The 20,097-nt window shown below is 43.6% G+C and overlaps 1 protein-coding gene across 1 annotated transcript in view; it reads right to left on the bottom strand.

Moving 5' to 3' along the window:
- Positions 1 to 20,097, bottom strand: part of THSD4 (thrombospondin type 1 domain containing 4) — a 665,075-nt gene that overhangs the window by 513,526 nt on the left and 131,452 nt on the right. The window contains exon 6 of the mRNA XM_034939056.4: positions 12,933 to 13,035. Within this exon, the coding sequence (XP_034794947.1) occupies positions 12,933 to 13,035 (103 nt within the window). The remainder of the gene's footprint in view (positions 1 to 12,932; positions 13,036 to 20,097) is intronic.

The raw sequence follows: 20,097 nt of genomic DNA, 5'->3' as shown, positions 1-20,097 counted from the left end.
GACATCCTCTCTTCCTATTTTAATACCATTTATTTATTTCTCTTGCCTAACTGCCCTGGCCAGAACTTCCAATACTATGTTAAATAGGAGTGGTGAGAGAGGGCATTCTTGTCTTGTGCTGGTTTTCAAAGGGAATGCTTCCAGCTTTTGCCCATTCAGTATGACATTGGCTATGGGTTTGTCATAAATAGCTCTTATTATTCTGAGATACGTTCCATTAATACCTAGTTTATTGAGAGTTTTTAGCATGAAGGGGTGTTGAATTTTATCAAAGGCCTTTTCTGCATCTGTTGAGATAATCATGTGGTTTTTGTCATTGGTTCTCTTTATGTGATGGATTACGTTTATTGATTTGTGTATGTTGAACCAGCCTTGCATCCCAGGGATGAAGTTAACTTGATTGTGATGGATAAGCTTTTTGATGTGCTGCTGAATTCAGTTTGCCAGTATTTTATTGAGAATTTTCGCATCAATGTTCATCAGGGTTATTGGCCTGAAATCTTCTTTTTTTGTTGTGTCTCTGCCAGGTTTTGACATCAGAATGATGCTGGCCTCATAAAATGAGTTAGGAAGGAGTAGTTTGGAATAGTTTCAGAAGGAATGGTACCAGCTCCTCTTTGTACCTCTGGTAGAATTTGCCTGTGAATCCGTATGGTCCTGGGCTTTTTTTGGTTGGTAGGCTATTAATTACTGCCTCAATTTCAGACCTTGTTATTGGTATATTCAGGGATTTGACTTCTTCCTGGTTTAGTCTTGGAAGGGTGTATTCGTCCAGGAATTTATCCATTTCTTCTAGATTTTCTAGTTTATTTGCATAGAGGTGTTTATAGTATTCTCTGATGGCAGTTTGTATTTCTGTGGGATCAGTGGTGATCTACCCTTTATAATTTTTTATTGTGTCTGTTTGATTCATCTCTCTTTTTTTCTTTATTAGTCTGGCTAGCTGTCTATCTATTTTGCTAATCTTTTCAAAAAAAAAAACAGTTCCTGGATTCACTGATTGTTTTTGAAGCGTTTTTCATGTCTCTATCTCCTTCAGTTCTGCTCTGATCTTAGTTATTTCTTGTCTTCTGCTAGCTTTTGAATTTGTTTCCTCTTGCTTCTCTAGTTCTTTTAATTGTAGTGTTAGGGTGTTGATTTTAGCTCTTTCCTGCTTTCTCCTGTGGGCATTTAGTGCTATAAATTTCCCTGTCAACACTGCTTTAGCTGTGTCCTAGAGATTCTGGTACGTTATGTCTTTGTTCTCATTGGTTTCAAACAACTTCTTTATTTCTGCCTTAATTTCGTTATTTACCCAGTAGTTATTCAGGAGAAGGTTGTTCAATTTCCATGTAGTTGCGCGGTTTTGAGTGAGTTTCTTAATCCTGAGTTCTATTTTGATTGCACTGTGGTCTGAGAGACTGTTATGGTTTCCGTTCTTTTGTATTTGCTGAGGAGTGCCTTACTTCCAATTATGTGGTCAACTTTAAAATAGGTCCGATGTGGTGCTGAGAAGAATGTATATTCTGTTAATTTGGGGTGGAGAGTTCTGTAGATGTCTATTAGGTCCACTTGTTCCAGAGCTGAGTTCAAGTCCTGAATATCCTTGTTAATTTTCTGTCTCGTTGATCTGTCTAATATTGACAGTGGGGTGTTAAAGTCTCCCACTATTATTGTGTGGGAGTCTAAGTCCCTTGGTAGGTCTCTAAGAAGTTCTTTTATGAATCTGGATGCTCCTGTATTGGGTACATATATATTTAGGATAGTTAGCTCTTCTTGTTGCATTGATCCCTTTACCATTACGTAATGCCCTTCTTTGCCTTTTTTGATTTTTGCTAGTTTAAAGTCTGTTTTATCAGAGACTAGGATTGCAATCCATGCCTTTTTTGCTTTCCATTTGCTTGGTAAATATTCCTCCATCCCTTTATTTTGAGCCTATGTGTGTCTTAGCACATGAGATGGGTCTCCTGAATACAGCACACTGATGGGTCTTGTCTCTATCCAATTTGCCAGTCTGTGTCTTTTAATTGGGGCATTTAGCCCATTTACATTTAAGATTAATATTGTTATGTGTGAATCTGACCCTGTCATTATGATGCTAGCTGGTTATTTTGCCCATTAGTTGATTCGGTTTCTTCATAGTGTCGATGGTCTTTACAATTTGGTATGTTTTTGCAGTGGCTGTTACTGGTTTTTCCTTTCCATATTTAGTGCTTCCTTCAGGAGCTCTTGTAAGGCAAGCCTGGTGATGACAAAATCTCTCAGCATTTGCTTGTCTGTAAAGGATTTTATTTCTCCTTCACTTATGAAGCTTAGTTTGGATGGAAATGAAATTCTGGATTGAAAATTCTTTTCTTTAAGAATGTTGAATATTGGCTGCCACTCTCTTCTGGCTTGTAGGGTTTCTGCAGAAAGATCCGCTGTTAGCCTGATGGGCTTCCCTTTGTGGGTAACCCGACCTTTCTCTAGCTGCCCTTAACATTTTTTCCTTCATTTCAACGTTGGTGAATCTGACGATTATGTGTCTTGGGGTTGCTCTTCTCGAGCAGTATCTTTGTGGTGTTCTCTGTATTTCCTGAATTTGAATGTTGGCCTGTCTTGCTAGGTTGGGGAAGTTCTCCTGGATAATATCCTGAAGTGTGTCTTCCAACTTGGTTCCATTCTTCCCATCACTTTCAGGTACACCAATCAAACATAGGTTTGGTCTTTTCATATAGTCCCATATTTCTTGGAGGCTTTGTTCATTCCTTTTCATTCTTTTTTCTCTAATCTTGTCTTCACGCTGTAATTTCATTAAGTTGATCTCCAATCTCTGACATCCTTTCTTCTGCTTGATCAATTCAGCTATTGATATTTGTATATGCTTCATGAAGTTCTTGTGCTGTGGTTTTCAGCTCCATCAGGTCATTTATATTCTTCTCTAAACTGGTTATTCTAGTTAGCAATTCCTCTAACCTTTTTTCAAGGTTCTTGGCTTCCTTCCATTGGGTTGGAACATGCTCCTTTAGCTCAGAGGAGTTTGTTATTACCCACCTTCTGAAGCCTACTTCTGTCAATTCGTCAAACTCATTCTCTGTTCAGTTTTGTTCCCTTGCTGGCAAGGAGCTGTGATCCTTTGGAGGAAAAGAGGCCTCTGGTTTTTGGAATTTTCAGCCTTTTTGCACTGATTTTTCCTCAACTTTGTGGGTTTATCTACCTTTGTTCTTTGATGTTGGTGACCTTCATATGTGGTTTTTGCGTGGACGTCCTTTTTGTTGATGTTGATGCTATTCCTTTCTGTTTGTTGGTTTTCCTTCTAACAGTGAGGCCCCTCTGCTGCAGGTCTGCTGAGTTTGTTGGAGGTCCACTCCAGATCCTGTTTGCCTAGGTATCACCAGCAGAGGCTGAAGAACAGCAAAGATTGCTTCCTGTTCCTTCCTCTGGAAGCTTTGTCCCAGAGGGACACCCACTAGATGCCAGCCGGCGCTCTCCTGTATGAGGTGTCTGTCAACCCCTGCTGAGAGGTGTCTCCCAGTCAGAAGGCACAGGGGTCAGGGACCCACTTGAGGAGGCAGTCTGTCCCTTACCAGAGCTTGAGCACTGTGCTGGGAGATCCGCTGCTCTCTTCAGAGCCAGCAGGCAGGAATGTTTAAGTCTGCTGAAGCTGCGCCCACATCCGCCCCTTCCCCCAGGCGGTCTGTCCCAGGGAGATGGGGATTTTGTCTGTAAGCCCCTGAATGGGGCTGTTACCTTTCCTTCAGAGATGCCCTGCCCAGTGAGGAGGAATCTAGAGAGGCAGTCTGGTTACAGTGGCTTTCCGGAGCTGCGGTGGGCTCTGCCCAGTTTGAACTTCCTGGCGGCTTTGTTTACACTGTGAGGGGAAAACTGCCTACTCAAGCCTCAGTAATGGCAGATGCCCCTCCCCCCACACAAAGCTCAAGCGTCTAAGGTCGACTTCAGACTGCTGTGCTGGCAGCGAGAATTTCAAGCCAGTGGATCTTAGCTTCCTGGGCTCCGTGAGGGTGGGACCTGCTGAGCTAGACCACTTGGCTCCCTGGCTTCAGCCCCCTTTCCAGGGGAGTGAACAGTTTTGTCTCACTGGCATTCCAGGCGCCACTGGGGTACGAAAAAAAACTCCTGCAGCTAGCTTGGTGTCTGCCCAAATGACCACCCAGTTTTGTGCTTGAAACCCAGGGCCCTGGTGGTGTAGGCACCCGAGGGAATCTCCTAGTCTGCAGGTTGCGAAGACCACGGCAAAAGCGTAGTATCTGGGCCAGAGTGCACCATTCCTCAAGGCACAGTCTCTCACGGCTTCCCTTGACTAGGGGAGGGAGTTCCCTAACCCCTTGTGCTTCCTGGGTGATGCAGAGCCCCACCCTGCTTCAGCTCAGCCTCCGTGGGCTGCACCTACTGTCTAACCAGTCCCAGTGTGATAAGCTGGGTACCTCAGTTGGAAATGCAGAAATCACCTGCCTTCTGCGTTGATCTTGCTGGGAGCTGCAGACCGGAGCTGTTTCTACTTGACCATCTTGCCAGCCACCTCTGTTAGTGTTCCACTAGGAACATTGGTGTCCTTTCCCTGCCTCAGTGAAAGCATGAGTTGAGATACAGCTTCTATCAGCCTGGGTCCCCAGGTAATATTAGTGTTCCTCTTATAAGAACACTAATCCTATCAGATCAGGGCCCTGCCCTTAAGACCTCATTTAATCTTAATTAGTTCCTTAGAGTCCCCATCTTCAAATACGCTCGGGTTTAGGGCTTTAACTTATGAATTTTAGACAGACATAAACATTTAGTCCATAGCATTCATTGTGCTGTGTGTATTAGCAAAACTTTATAAACCACAATAAGCTTTATTAACATAAGAAATGATACATGGGATGATAATGCCTTGGTGCCTCTCCTACACCTGGATCACCTTCTCAGCGTCCTTTAATGGCTGAGACTCTTTCCCCTGCTTCCTTAATGTAACATACTCCAAAGCTCATTTCCTGGTCCTTGTAAAATCCATTTTGTTATTCTACATTTTCTTGAAGGTCTTATCCACTAATCTCACCAAGGTTGATGACTGCAAGTATGGGTCTACAACCCTAAGATATCTCCCTAAACTTCAGAACCTTGCATCCCTAACCTCCTGTTGGGTCCCACCATTCATTCAGACTCAACATATACAAAACCAAAATCATCATTTTGTTTTCACAAAGAGGTTGCCCTCTGGGCTTTGTCCTCAATGATATGCTCATCCCCAAAGCAAACATGGCCTAGTCTTGCCAGGTATCCCCTGGCATGTACAAGAGAGCTCTGAGAATGGATCTTGTTGGGGGCATTCCAGATCCACTCCCAGTGAAATAGAAACTGCCTCTCATTTCTCTAAGGTCTGCCCCTTCCACTCTGAACATTCACAGTGATTATGGATTATCTATGCACAGGGGTGGGCTGTGGGAATGAGAGTGCCTATGAATAAAGCTGCTTCAGTAAAACACGAACACTCTAATTCCAGGTCCACCAGCACTTAGTCACAAGCCTCCCTCCCTCATATCTTACAGTTCTGATAATATTGTCTATGTTTTTATCTGACAGCGCCCCCTGCCCCATCATGCCCCACCATGGTGTCTGTGTTGGGGCAGACTGCTGGATTGGTGGAGGAGTCAGAAGCATGCAAGGGGTAGATCTTGACTGAAGTGGCTCAGGGCTCTGTGGATATCAGACTGTGTGGTGGCACCTTTAATATTCCCTGGAGCAACATCTACTATTCTTGCAAACAACCTAATAAAAGTCACCTGGACTTAACGAGGAAGGCATTCAGGGAATTTCACTGGAGCTTCCTGCCTGCTAGTCACTAGGGCCAGCCACAGATATTCCATTTCTCCTCCTTTGAGCACATAGTGGGAGGGTACCTCCCTTCCCCCTTGGAAGTTAGGTGTGATTTGTGACTTGCTTTGGCCAATGAGATGCGAGCAGAAACAATGGGGATCAATTCTAATTGAAGCTTTAAGAACCTGAGTCTGTACGGCTGGCTATCATTAAGTCAAAAATAACAAGATGCTGGCAAGGTTGTGGAGAAAAAGGAACACTTATACACTGTTGGTGGGAGTGTAAATTAGTTCACCCATTGTGGAAGACACTGTGGCAATTCCTCAAAGACTTCGAGACAGAAATACCATTCAGCCCAGCAATCCCATTTCTGGGTACATACCCAAAGGAATATAAATCATTCTATTATAAAGACACATGCATGCATTATGAACATATGCATGTATGTTCTTTCATTGGCACTATTCACAATAGTAAAGACATGGAATCAACCTAAATGCCCATCAATGATAAACTTGATAAAGAAAATGTCGTATATATATATACCATGGAATACTATGCAGCCATAAAAAAAGAATGAGATTATGTCCTTTGCAGGGACACGGATGGAGCCGGAGGCCATTATCCCTAGCAAACTAATTCAGGAACAGAAAATCAAATACTGCATATTCTCACTTATAAGTGGGAGCTAAATGAAGAGAACACATGGACACAGACAGGGGAACAACATACACTGGAGCCTATCAGAGGGCAGAGACTGGGAGGAGGGAGAAGGTCAGGAAAAATAACTAATGGATTACTAGGCTGAATAACTGGGTGATGAAATAATCTGTATAACAACCCCCCATGACACGTTTGCCTATGTAATAAACCTGTACATCCTGCACATGTACCGCTGAACTTAAAATAAAAGTTAGGAAAAACAAAAACAAAAACAAAGAATTTGAGCCTAGGTCACTTGTTCCCTTTCCCTGCCTCAGTGAAATCATGAGTTGAGATACAGCTTCTACCAGCCTGGGTCCCCAGGTAACCAAAATACACCCACCCTTACACATGGAAGGTGAACAGGAGGCAAGCTTTTGTCATGTTAAGTCATTTGGATTTGGGGGTTATTTGTTACTGTAACATAAGCCAGCCACTGCTGACAGATACAATCACTGTTCATGTCACCAGTTGGCGACCTTCACTTTCTGACTCAGCCTCCCCTCTGGCTTTTCAGTTGCCACTCTCTTTAGTTCAGCTCTCAGGGACACACAGTGCACTCAAGCTACCCAAACATAAAGCTGCCCCCTAGCAGTTTTAAGGATTAAAACTGATATCTGATGCCCTATAGCCTATAGCAACCCAGCAAAACTCCAGTCTCATGCTGCAGCCCCATTACCCTTGGCATGAAAACAGGTAGAATTTGCTCCAATCTCAGCACCTAAACAAGTGGCTTCCTATGAAACTGCCCATGCTCGGTGGAATGGACATATATATTTATTGTCCAAGACAGAGAGTGAAAGGGGACTGGGACAACAGGCATAAACTATCACTGTCCTGGGTGAACTGGGATGCACGGGCACCCTAATTCCACTTTTGCCATCTTTACAGTAATAGGTCCCGGGCTATGAGAAAAATTCCTGGAGGCATTATCTAAGGATAGGTCACCAAATCCAGGAAATGCAATTAAAGGCTTAAGAAGAACCATCTGGTAAAATTAATGTGTTTATCAGAGAGTATACTCTGCTTTTACTATTCTATGTGGCATTGCACTGAATAAGTGCAGCTGTTTCCCTAAGTAGGCACATGTGAATAGCAGTAGACATCCAAACAAAACCAAGAGCCCGATGCAAAATCCAGCCGTAAAGCCCTGCAGAAACATTAGCAGTGTCTTCCTCCCGCCGGTCAGCCTGGGAGCCATTTAAGAGGAGGAAGGATAAAATCAAGAAAACAATCTTAGCAGCAAAAAGAATTATCTAAACAAAGCCAAAGTAAACTCAACTTCAGTGACCATAGGCTTCCTCTCTCCTTCTAGGCATGTGAAAAATATCAATGTCAGTGACCATTTTAAAAGACTGCATTATTTTCTAGTAACACATGGTAAAGGATAGCTGATTAATCCACATTAGGATGCTAGCTAGTTGATTCAACATCTCAGTGGCTTCCAGTAAAGAAGTATGCACTGATTTTGGTAGAAGAATGTTTTCCTGTCTGTCTCACTCCCCACTTCCCTATCTCCTCTTCATGTGATGTGGGTCCCCTACCACAGGGTTGGTCACATGACCTGAGCTAACCCAAGTACCCCATCCCCCAAACTAGGTTCCAGGGATGGCAACAGGATCCAAACAAGACCATGGTATAGTTTGTCTGGGATTGGAACAGTCACTAGGTATATTAGTTTCCTAGGACTGATGTAATATATCACACAAACTGGTTGGCGTCCTATTGAACACAAACAAGAGAAATGTATTCTCTCACAGTTCTGGAGGCCAGAAATCCAAAATCAATGTGTTGGTAGGGTCACTCTCCCTCCAAAGTCTCTGGAGGAAGGATCCTTCCACGCATTTTCCTGGTTTCTGGAAGTTGCTGGCAATCCTTGGCGTTCCTAGGCTCATAGCTGCATCACTTTAGTCTCTGCCTCTGCCTTCACATGGGCTGTCTTCCCCCTGTCTGTGTCTTCCCATGGTGCTCTCTGTGTGGGTCCCCAGTCACAATGGATTAGGGCCTATTCTACTCTACTGTGACCTCGTCTAAACTTATATCTTAATTAGATCTGCAAAGACCCTCTTTCCAAAGAAGGTTACATCACAGGTACCAGGGGTAGGCTGGAGTGCAATGGTGCCATCTCGGCTCACCGCAACCTCTGCCTCCTGGGTTCAAGTGATTCTCCTGCCTCAGCCTCCCGAGTAGCTGGGATTACAGGCATGTGCCACCAAACCCAGGTAATTTTTTCTATTTTTAGTAGAGATGGGGTTTCACCATGTTGGTCAGGCTGGTCTCGAACTCCTGACCTCAGGTGATCAACCTGCCTCAGCCTCCCAAAGTGCTGGGATTACAGGCGTGAGCCACCGCACGTGGCCTAGGGGTACCTTTAATAAATCTTTTTGGGGGTGCAATTCAGCCCTCAAGACCAGGTGAGAGAGTCCCTCCCAGTATGATTGCAAGCTCAAACCCATGGTAAGCCTTCTCGCCTGCCCGAGACAGAAGTAAACAGAACCTAGAGATGGAGAAAGATGAGAAAGGCAGGGTCCTAACGTTACTGATTCCCTGGAATGCAGCCACATTTGAATCCCAGGCCACCTCTTGCATTTCCCAGTAACATGACCAACAAAATACCTTTCTGATCAAAATGTATTTAGTTTGGGTTTCTGTCACTTACAACCAAGAGTTCCAATTAATATATCCACCAATGAATAATGCTCTGTAATGTGAATTCAAGCAGTTTCCCATAATCTGGGTGGGAGAGAGAGGATGGAAATATTTGTGAAAAAGATTGGCCATGGGCTGATAACTAATGGAATTAAGTGGGTACATAGGAGCTTATCACACTATTATACTATTCTCCCTACTTTTACCTATGTTTGAAATTTTCCAAAAAATCAGTTAAATCAAATGTTCAAAAAATAAGTTCTTCCAGGTCTTAAAGTCTAGCACAAATCAGAGGGGAAAAAAATAACAGAAAAAGTAGACCCATACATAAGCCAGACAATAGCAGGCATTCACATGTAATACATGAAAACATTAGCAAAGTTTTCTTTGTGGTTTGCATAGGGCTATCAATATTAGACCTGCATCTACCAGACCTCAAGGTCTTAGACAACAACAGCTGGCTGATGGCCACCTCAGACCACGCAGAAAAGGTCTGGCAAGGCAGCTTCTGCTCCTGGGGAAATTACAGAATGCACACTGCTCAGTGTAGTGTGGAATTCATCTTTCCCCCCAGGTAATCACAATAAAGCAGCTATTATCCACAGCCAGCCATAAAGCAAGGGTGCAGCTCAGACAAAAGACAGGGTCACTTCTTCTCTAAATGTTCACTGGAAAGCATTGTTGTTCTGACACAAGAATGTATTTCAGGATTTATCAAATACCCATGATTCTGTCCCTCGATGTAGGCTGGGTCATCCCCTCTTAGATGAGAGGTTCTCTACCCTAGCTACCCATAAGAATCACCTGGGATCTTTAAGAAATCCTGATGTTCAGACTGCATCCCAGACCAATTAAATCACAATCGCTGGGGAGGGGTCTAGGCATCAGTGTCTCTAGGAGGCTCCTCAGTGATTCTAAAGAGCAACCAGGGCTGAGAACCACTGTGCTGGACAGACCTACATCTGTGAGCCAGTTGAGGCAGTTGCTCACTTTGGATACGTGCCTCACTTCTCTAAGGCATCTGCTACTATCAGCTGGAGCAAACTCACCTCTGGATCTACTCTAGCGAGTAGATCTCAATCAATCCAGAACCTTGTTCCTTCTTCTTTGTATTAGTTTCCTAGAGCTGCATGACAAAATACCATAACCTTGATGACTTCAAACAAGAGAAATTTATTCTCACAGTTCTAGAGGCTGGCAGTCCAAAATCAAGGTGTTGGCAGGACCATGCCCACTTTGAAGGCTCTAGGCAAGGATGCTTCCTTGTCTCTGCCTAGCTCTTGGTGGCTGCCAGCAGTCCTTGTTGTCACCTTGTAGAAGCATCACTCCAATCTCTGTCTTCATCATCACTTGGCATACTCCCTGTATGTCTGTGTCCTTTCTCCTCTTCTTCTTTTTTTTTGTTTTTTGTTTTTTTTGAGATGGAGTTGCACTCTTGTTGTCCAGGCTGCAGTGCAATGGCGTGATCTGAGCTCACCACAACCTCCGCTTCCCAGGTTCAAGCAATTCTCCTGCCTCAGCCTCCCAAGTAGCTGGGATTACAGGCATGCACCACCACGCCAGGCTGATTTTCTGTTTTTTAGTAGAGACGGGGGTTCTCCATGTTGGTCAGGCTGGTCTTGAACTCCCGACCTCAGGTGATCCACCTGCCTTGGCCTCCCAACTTTCTCCTCTTATCAGAACACAAGTCATTCCAGATTAAGAGCCCACCCTACTCCAATATGAACTCAACATAACTGATTACATCTGCAATGACTCTATTTCCAAATAAGGTCACATTCTAAGGTTCCAGGAAGAATACCAATTTGGGTGGTGGGTGGGGGCAGTATTTAACCCAGTGCACTCTTCCTCACCCATATTAAGTGAGTATTACACTTTGTCTTCACCAGAATCCATGTAAGACATAGCTAATTGGGAGTACAATGCCTTCAAGACGTTTTATTTTGAAATCATTTTAGATTTACAGGAAAGTTACAAAGATAGTAGAAAAGTTCCTGTATACCCTTTCTTTACCCAGCTTCGCATAATGTTAACATGTTACAAAACCATTTACAGGCTGGGTGCGGTGGCTCACGTCTGTAATCCCAGTACTTTGGGAGGCTGAGGCGGGTGGATCACTTGAGGTCAGGAGTTCGAAGTCAGCATGGCAAAACCCTGCCTCTACTAAAAATACAAAAATTAGCCAGGCGTAGTGTTGCACACCTGTAATCCCAGCTACTCGGGAGGCTAAGGCAGGAGAATCGCTTGAACCTGGGAGGCAGAGGTTGCAGTGAGCTGAGATCACGCCACCACACTCCAGCCTGGGCAATAGTGCAAGACTCCACCTCAAAAACAAAACAAAAACAAAAAACAAACAATTTATAAAAACTAAGACATTAACGCTGGTACAATACTATTAACTAAACTATACACTTTATGCCTATTTCACTAGGTTTTCCAACAATGCCCTTTTTCTGTTTCAGGATCCAAATCAGGATACCACCTTAAATTTAACATAATGCCCTTAAAAATGAAAAAGGTCAGAACCAAGCTCTATCCACAGAATCAAATCAAAATTTCACTTTGGCATCCTTCTTTTGCTCACCCTTCACCCTCTTCCCCACCCCTTGTATGTGCACTCAGCTAGCTCTATGTTTCCTCTGTACATCCTTCCTGCTTGAATTTGATAGTCTCAATTTTTCAGTCAAGTTAGTTCTTAACAATTTTGAGGTCATGGGACCACTCTGAGAATCTAATAGAAGCTATGGAGTCTCTGAGAACACTGCACAGATAAAAACAATTTAGCATCCAATTTCAGAGCAGTCAGATACTAATCCACTTCCCTCCTCCCCAAGGGCCTCTAAGTATAGAACCACCTTGCACAGTTTGGCTTCCCCAGGCATTGATTCTGCAATAAAATCATCACAACTCACTATCAATCCCTCTTCCAAGGCAATTTCTCCAGATCCTGGACATAGTGCAGTGCTCCATACTCTGGGTCTTGGCCAACCTTAGCTGTCCCAGCCACTGCCTCGGGCTGAAGCTGAGAAGGGCTGGCTGGGCAGAGCTCTTCCACTGGGCCCTGAAGGCAGCTGGACTCCCTCTCCAGCCAACTTGGCTGTGAGCATAGAACACCCACAAGTTCTGCTTGACCCAACACCTCTTCTGAGCCCACTTTCTCCAGGGGTGGGTAGAAATATCTCAGAATGTTAAAACTTCTCAGTCCGCAAGCCATGTTATCATCTGGATTTCAACAAAGAAAAGTGACTCCAGCATGCAGAGTGGGATCAACTTGCTCTACCAACTCTGGATCTTCTGTCATCTGGAAATGACGGGGATCTTGGACTCACGGGCAATGCCTGCCTACTATTATCTTTGGAATCAGCATGTGAGGCCCCCTACAGGTGAGAACCATACAACTGTACAACCCCACATGTTCTCTTAAGCTCCCATACTACCCCTTGTAGCAGGAACCAAGGAAAGGGAAACTCCATCTGCACTCACGGCTCACAACTTTATGTTTGAACCTCTTCTCCAACTGATTGCTTGAACCCTGTTCTGTCCCCCTCACCCTGCCATCCTTGGATGTTGCTTGTTTCCATCAGTGCCTCATCCATCTGACTCATGCCGAAGATGGTCCAGGCGTCACCTGAGCTATGCTACCTTTGGTAAAGACCCATGCAGGCTTCTCTTTGCCCTGGAGTCACACTTTCTCCCCTATTGACACCCCAGCCAGGATCACACCAATACCTCCAACATCAATCAGAAGTCGACAAGAATGGAAAACAGACTAAAGTAACTTCTATGGACAGGGCTGGGTCTATTCTTACCTTCTGCAAATGGTTCCCACTCATAAAACCGGCCCATGAATGGCTTGTTGTTGTAGGATGCACACTGTACCTCCCGGATACTTCTACTGCTTTCTGGACATACCTAATAAAGCAGATATTAAATATGCAATTAGTGTCCATACTTTTCATAGCTCCAGGATACATTTCCAAACCCTGGATACCTTTCCAACTTTATTTATTTTTTATTTTTATTCTTTTATTTTTTTTTTTTTTGAGATGGAGTCTCACTCTTGTCGCCCAGGCTGGAGTGCAGTGGCCCAATCTCGGCTCATTGCAACCTCCACCTCCCAGGTTCAAGTGATTTTCCTGCCTCAGCCTCCCAAGTAGCTGGGATTACAGGCACCCACCACCACACCTGGCTAATTTTTGTATTTTTTATAGCGATGGGCTTTCACCATGTTGGCCAGGCTGGTCTTGAACTCCTGACCTTAGGTGATCCACCCGCCTCAGCCTCCCAAAGTGCTGGGATTACAGGCGTCAGCCACCACGCCGGGCCCCTTTCCAACTTTAAATACCAGCCCTCTTCTACCTAAACTACTGGGTTTCTGAACATTTGCTCAAAACCTGCATCAAAAAGTTTAAATGCAGATCCCCAGGCTTCACGTATACCAACTCAGAATCGTTACAGGGGCAAGAAACTTTTAACAAGCTCCCCAGGTTATTTTTTTGCACACTATAATTTGAAAACCACTGATCTAAACCTTCTACTCCTGACAAGTCAGTTTACTCCATTCTCTCAAAGAGGCCATCTGCTTCTGTTTAACTTTGTTCATGCCATTCCCCTTGCATGGAATAGTGGCCACAGCAGAGCCCTTACCTTTGCCAGGCACTACTTTAAACATCTTCCACATATGAACTCATTTAATCTTCACAACAACCAATAAGGTAAACACTGTAGTTTTACAGATTTTTCATGAGAGCAAACTGAGGCATGGAGGAGTCACGCAGCCAGTGAGGTGTGGGGCCTGGATTTAAATGCAAGCAGCCTGGTTCCCACCAGGCTGTCTCTCATTGTCCGCCCCATCTTCTCTAAATTCTAGTCTAAATTCTGTCCCACCTGAAGCAGGAATTTCCGACCTTCTGCATGCAAAACAATCACCCAGAGATCTTTCTGGAAATGCAAACTTCTGGATCCCTCCCTTAAGGATTATTATTCAGTAAATCTGGGATAAGATCCAGAGATCTGTATTTTATCAAGTTTATCCAGGTGATCCTGATGCACTAGACTACTCAAGGAAAACATACTGCTCCCTCTGGCTTATCTCTTCCTCATTTATAAATGGTAAATATGAGCAAAGTGTGGCATAAAGTAAATAAGTATGAGACAGAAAATAATAAGATCAGAATCTCTAATTCATATCGTGGATAAAGTATGATCTAGCTTTGTTGAACCCAAGCTATACTCTGTTTAAGAGAGTGTGTGTGTGTGTGTGTGAATAATCAGAAGGAAAAGGAGCCTGGCCCCTGAAACATTAAACAGTACTGTGTAGAAGAAGTCTCTGGAATAAACTGCTAATAGGATAGTTCAAAGTCTTCAAGGATTTGTAGAGAAATCTACTGTATGTATCAGAAATATTAGGTCTCCCGGAAGATGAGGGACCAGAAGGAGGACTGAAAACAGGTGTGAGAGTAAACATCTCCTGCTTGATTAAGGACAGTCGCAGTTGGGGAGGCTGCTGGTACAAATGCCCAGCGTGGTCATTACCCTGCTGTGGCCTGAGCCGAACCATATGGAGCAAGAAGCCCCCTAAAGCAGAAAATGATGGAAACTGGTAGGAAAAAACAGGCAGGGTGAACAAGCAGGGTGGGCTGAGCTCTGACAATCAGGGAGAGGCGGACAGGCCACAGAAGCCTGTCTCCTAGGGCTCTGGAAGCCAACCTGCTGGCAACCCTAAAGCTGGGCCCATGTAAACTTCCAGCAACACCAGCTGTCTCCATGAAGGCTTTTGAGTTAACTAAGATGCTTTTCACATGCCTTTGGCCTGAGCCAGAGTTCAAGTAGGATGTGAACAGCTGGGTGACTTGGAGAGCCCACCATCCCTGCAGCAGTCCCCAAGTACGGATTCGAGAAAGAAACCTTAAGGAGTTTGTTAAAAATGCAGATTCTCAAGCCTCACTCTGGTAGAAGAGTGGGGATGAGAGCCCAGGAATATATGCTTGAAGTGCTCCTTGGGTGATTCTGGTGTGGCCTGTGCATCCTAACCTGTGCAGCAGCGATGAAGGGCCACGCCCAAGCCCCATCTCACTCCACTCCAAATGACTTAACGTGGAATCACAGAGTGCTAGAGCAAAAGAGAATCAAATCCAACCCCTTTCATTTACAGATGAGGGAACTGAGACCTGGAGATGTGGCAAGCCTTGCCAAAGGCTCCACAGTGACACAGAAGCAGAGCCCAGAACGCTGACGGCCCACCCTGTCCATAATCAGAACTAGAGATCGGCTGCCGGGCCGCAGGTCTTCGTAGCAGAAACAGACCAGCACAAGTGGTTGAAGGTCCTGTCCCTCAAATAACTACAACTAAGTAAAGCCAAGCTGCTCCACAGTGAGGCTCCAGCCAGAAGCCACCCTTCATTAACCTGGTGGCAGTTACAAGAACTGGAAGCTGTAGACTACAAAGACTTAACAGTCTGCTTAACCCCTTTCTCTCAATGAGTAAAATGGCTAATAGGCTAGACCACAAACCAATGCACATTCAGAATCATCTAGAATTGCTCAGTACTTGACAACATAAATGTCTATTTCATGACTTGGAAAGGAGTCCACAATCCACTAAGTGTTAAAAAGATTATGTGTGTGGAGTGTGTGTATACATACACAGAGAGAGGTTAAAAGTGTTATCTCTGGAAGGTGACGTTATAGATGTTTTTAATTTATAATTAATCTTTAGTCTATTTGTGTTATTTAATTTTTTCTGCAATAAACATGTAATATTTATGTAATAAAAGTGACAATTGGCCAGGTGCAGTGGCTCACGGCTATAATCCTAGCACTTTGGGAGGCTGAGGCAGACGGATCACTTGAGGTCTGGATTTCGAGACCAGCCTGCCAATATAGTGTAACCCTGTCTCTATTAAAAATACAAAAAATTAGCCGGGCATGGTGGCATGCACCTGTGATCTCAGCTACTCGGGAGGCTGAGGCAGGAGAATCACTTGAACCTGTGAGGCAGAGGTTGCAATGAGCTGAGATCACGCCTCTGCACTCTAGCCTGGGCGACAAAGGAAGACTCTGTCTCAAAAAAAAAAAAAAGTGACAATGTATAAGTATAGAGCCCTGCCAAATACACTAGCCCTTAGCCAGCTTTGCACGTCCTTGCAGTTTATAATCTTAGGGTATGGCTTAATACTCCACTAATGCCTGGTGCTCTTACATCCATACACATCTGCCAACCCAACTTATTGTGGGTCATTTAGGATACCCTGTCCCTTGGTCACCAATAAGTCATTTACATCTAAGCGTAGTCCGGTTCCCATCTAAGGCAGAAGAGCTTAACATGGCATTAGAGCCACAGTGATCAGCAGATCCACCTGCAGTTGCCAGGAGTCAGCTAAGCCCAGCAGGAGGTAACAAGGTAACAAGGTGTCCTGGTGGATGGGCATGGCCGTGTGTGTGACTCCAGCAAGGACTCACATGACGCCAGGCAAACTGCAAGCCTGGAGGGCAGAGGGATGTGGCCAGAGAAATGCAAGGCTTCTTGGGCCCAGACGTGGAAGTGGGTTATTGAGGCAGCATTGTGGTACAGGCAAGGAAGGCAGAAGCCTGGACTGATGATGATGATGATGATGATGATGATGATACCTAACTTTTATTGAGCATTTATTAAATGTTAGACATTCCACTATGTGATTTACATATATTCAGCTCATTTAATCCTCACAATAACTATTATACCCATTTTACAGATGAGGAACCCAAGGCAACAAAAAGTTAAATGAGCTGCATAAGGTCATAGGGCTCATAAGTGGTGAAATCAAGATTTGAACCCTGACACTTTGCATCTAGAATCCATCATAGTAACCACTATGCCATGGTGCCCTTCATGACTGTGTAGACAACAAAGTTAATTTGTGATGGGTCCCCAGACAAGAGAGCCATAACTGTGTCTTGTCAGGATAGGGCTAGAGGCCAAAGCTGGAATCAGCCCCCGAGGCCTGGCGAAGTGGCTGGCCTCCACTACAAGGAGCAGGGAGCTGAGGAGTGAGGATGAAAACCAAGCAGGGCCTGGGAAATCCTGTTTCATGTCTCCTTTATAGATTACATCTGTTTGTACTTCTCATACTATTATCGGGATGTGATCTCCTCTCATTTTAACAGACTCTCTGAAGTGAAAACTTCCAGGTTACAGATCCTTTTACCCCTTTCTTAGGTTTTAAATTGGTTGTTTCCTGATGTCATGGACTGAGTCACCTTCACCTTATCAGTAATTGTTTGTACATTACACTGTGAACTGGCCCTGGGGGCGGGTTTCTTGCAGATAGCTGATCCTTTTCATGGGCAGAGATTCTTGTAATCTTCAGGCCAGAAAACTGAGACAGGGGAAAAGCCATGTAGATAGAGATCAGGCTCATTCAGGATGAGACCAACAAAGTCTGGAGATTTAGAGCCAAGTAATGCCTCTGGGAGATAACCTCCCTTCAAATGACTCCCACCCAAAAGAGGGAGGGATGTTTCCACTGGACTTTTAATGGAAGAGAAATAAAGACGTACTTTAATATGATTAGCTGAATCCTTATAAAGCAATATGAGCCCTATCCAAAGTTCTATCTAGACAATTGCCTGGGGTTGCTATGAGTCACAAATAGTATTATGGAAACTCCAGCTACATTTCTAGTGACCCTGGTTAATCTGAAATGACAACTGCCTGTACCCAACTTCACTGCTCAAGAGCCCCCATCAGTGATCACACTGATGGTAATTAATTACTGTCATCTCCCCAGGAGACGGACAGCATCATCTCCAATGTAGCGGTGCCAAGGAACATGACCTTGAAGCCTGCCTGCGTCAGATATGTAATTTTTTTATCCTTTTCACTGCTATGGATTCAACCAAAAGACCAGCTACCATAGCAACATATGATGTATTTAATGTCACCACAGTCATGAAACCTTTTAAAAAAAGAAATCTAGAAAATGTCCCTGCACTGCCATGAGAAAGTGGCTGTGTGACCTTGGGAAAAACATTTTGCTTCTCCAAGTCTAAACGACCACAATTGAATAACAAACCCTGTACCACCTTCCAGGCCCCAATCCCCAGGGGTTTTTATGGGGATTTTTAAGTGGTAATACATTAATGTTTCCAGCTCTCTGTAATGCTGAATAAATGTTTGCTGAAGTGGAGACACCAAATGTCCACTGTGGAGAATCCAGTAGTTCCAGAAGCCGTAATTGCTTGAAAAGTATGTGTTCTGAGCAAACATGCCCTTCCTTCCTTTCTCATCTACAGCTGGAAAATGGGCTTGTTTTCTAGCTATAGAGAAATAAAACCATGGGCCAAAATTTCGCTCCAGTTATCTTGCACATTTTTCAAATGTTTAATATCTCCTTTCTCAAATTACACAGAACAAACTCAACCTCACAAAAACCTTTGCCACCTCCCACCACTTCCAGAAATTCTCCAGTCAGTGAATTAACTAGTTTGTCCAAAGAGTTGGGGAAAGGCTTTGGATGTTTTTCATTGTTGTTGTTTTGTTTTGTTTTGTTTTATCTGAGATTTTTGTAATTCTCAAATGCTTTTTTTATTTTTTTCATCCAAGGGAAGTTCATAATGTTCTCCTAGGGAGAGGTGTTTCCCTCTCATTCAATACCTACATCAAAGCCCCAAAGGATGTTAATATGACACTAAGCCCAGCCATTCACCCAGGCCAATCATAGATTTTTAAATATTCGAGATCCCTTCAAATCTAGGCCTATCTCAAGAGTGCTTACTTATGACTGCCTATTTATATTATTTACATATCTCTATGTCTGTAAGAAGATCTAAAAAAGAATTCTTTTTTCCCTAACTAATCAGGAAGCACATGGCAAAATGTAAACTTGTTAAAAAATTTAGTCTGGTGTGGTGGACCCATGCCTGTGATCCCAGCACTTTGGGAGGCTAAATTGGGAGCATGTTTGAGTGCAGAAGTTCAAGACCACCATGGGCAACATAGCAAGACCCCATCTCTACAAAAAATAAAAATAAGCTGAGCATGGTAGTGCATGCCTGTAGGCTGAGGCAGAAGGATTGTTTGAGTCCAGGAGTTTGAGGTTGTAGTGAACTATGATCATGCCGCTGCACTCCAACCTGGACAACACAGTGAGACCCTGACTCAAGCAAAAACAAAAACGAAAACCAAACCACCTTAATCTCCCAAGAAGCACACATTTCCTAGTGGCTATTTCCGGTATCACATTAATAAGACTGGCTTCCTTCCCCTCTGCTATCTGCTGAGGCAGGGTGCAAAATTCCATTCAAAGGCAAATATTCATTGCAGCGCTCCATGTGTCAGGTGTTGACAGTAATGAGGATACAAAGAAAAATTTGCCATAATAGCCTCCCTCAGGGACTTATAGGCCAACGCGAGAAAAATGCATAAACAAAAATGTATAATGCATGGAAAGGATTGTAGTGAGTTGTTTGGACACAACATTTCTAACCTTGCAAAGGAAGGAATTAACTGATTTTTCCTAATGTTGAAAAATCAAGAAAATAAAAATTGTTAATTTACTACATATAGCCAAAAATATAAGTGAAAATAAAAATGTGGCCACTGTAGATCAGCAGGAGTGGAAGGAAAGGGGGTCATTTCTTCATCTTCCAGAATAAGGAGTTGATGGAGAAAATTTAAGTTGATATATCAAGAAGCAGGGGTATTAATGTGCCATTTAGAGTTATAGAGAGAATGAACGTAAGAACTACAAGTTAAAAATCACTGGCTGTGATTACATCTTGAGAGACAGACAAGGATATACATGTCTTTGCTGTTCTGATATTTCTTACTCTTTGTACTTTTTATAACCATGAAAAATGACAACTGTTAACAATTCTTGTGTATATAAATGTGTGTGTGTGTATATATATATGAAGTCAATAAGAGAACAACTTTCTATAATCATGAAAAATGACAACTGTTAACAATTCTTGTGTATATAAATGTGTGTGTAT

Source organism: Pan paniscus, chromosome 16 (genome assembly GCF_029289425.2).
Source record: "Pan paniscus chromosome 16, NHGRI_mPanPan1-v2.0_pri, whole genome shotgun sequence".
Classification (NCBI taxonomy): Eukaryota; Metazoa; Chordata; class Mammalia; order Primates; family Hominidae; genus Pan; species Pan paniscus.
This window is presented reverse-complemented; position numbering and strand designations above follow the sequence as displayed.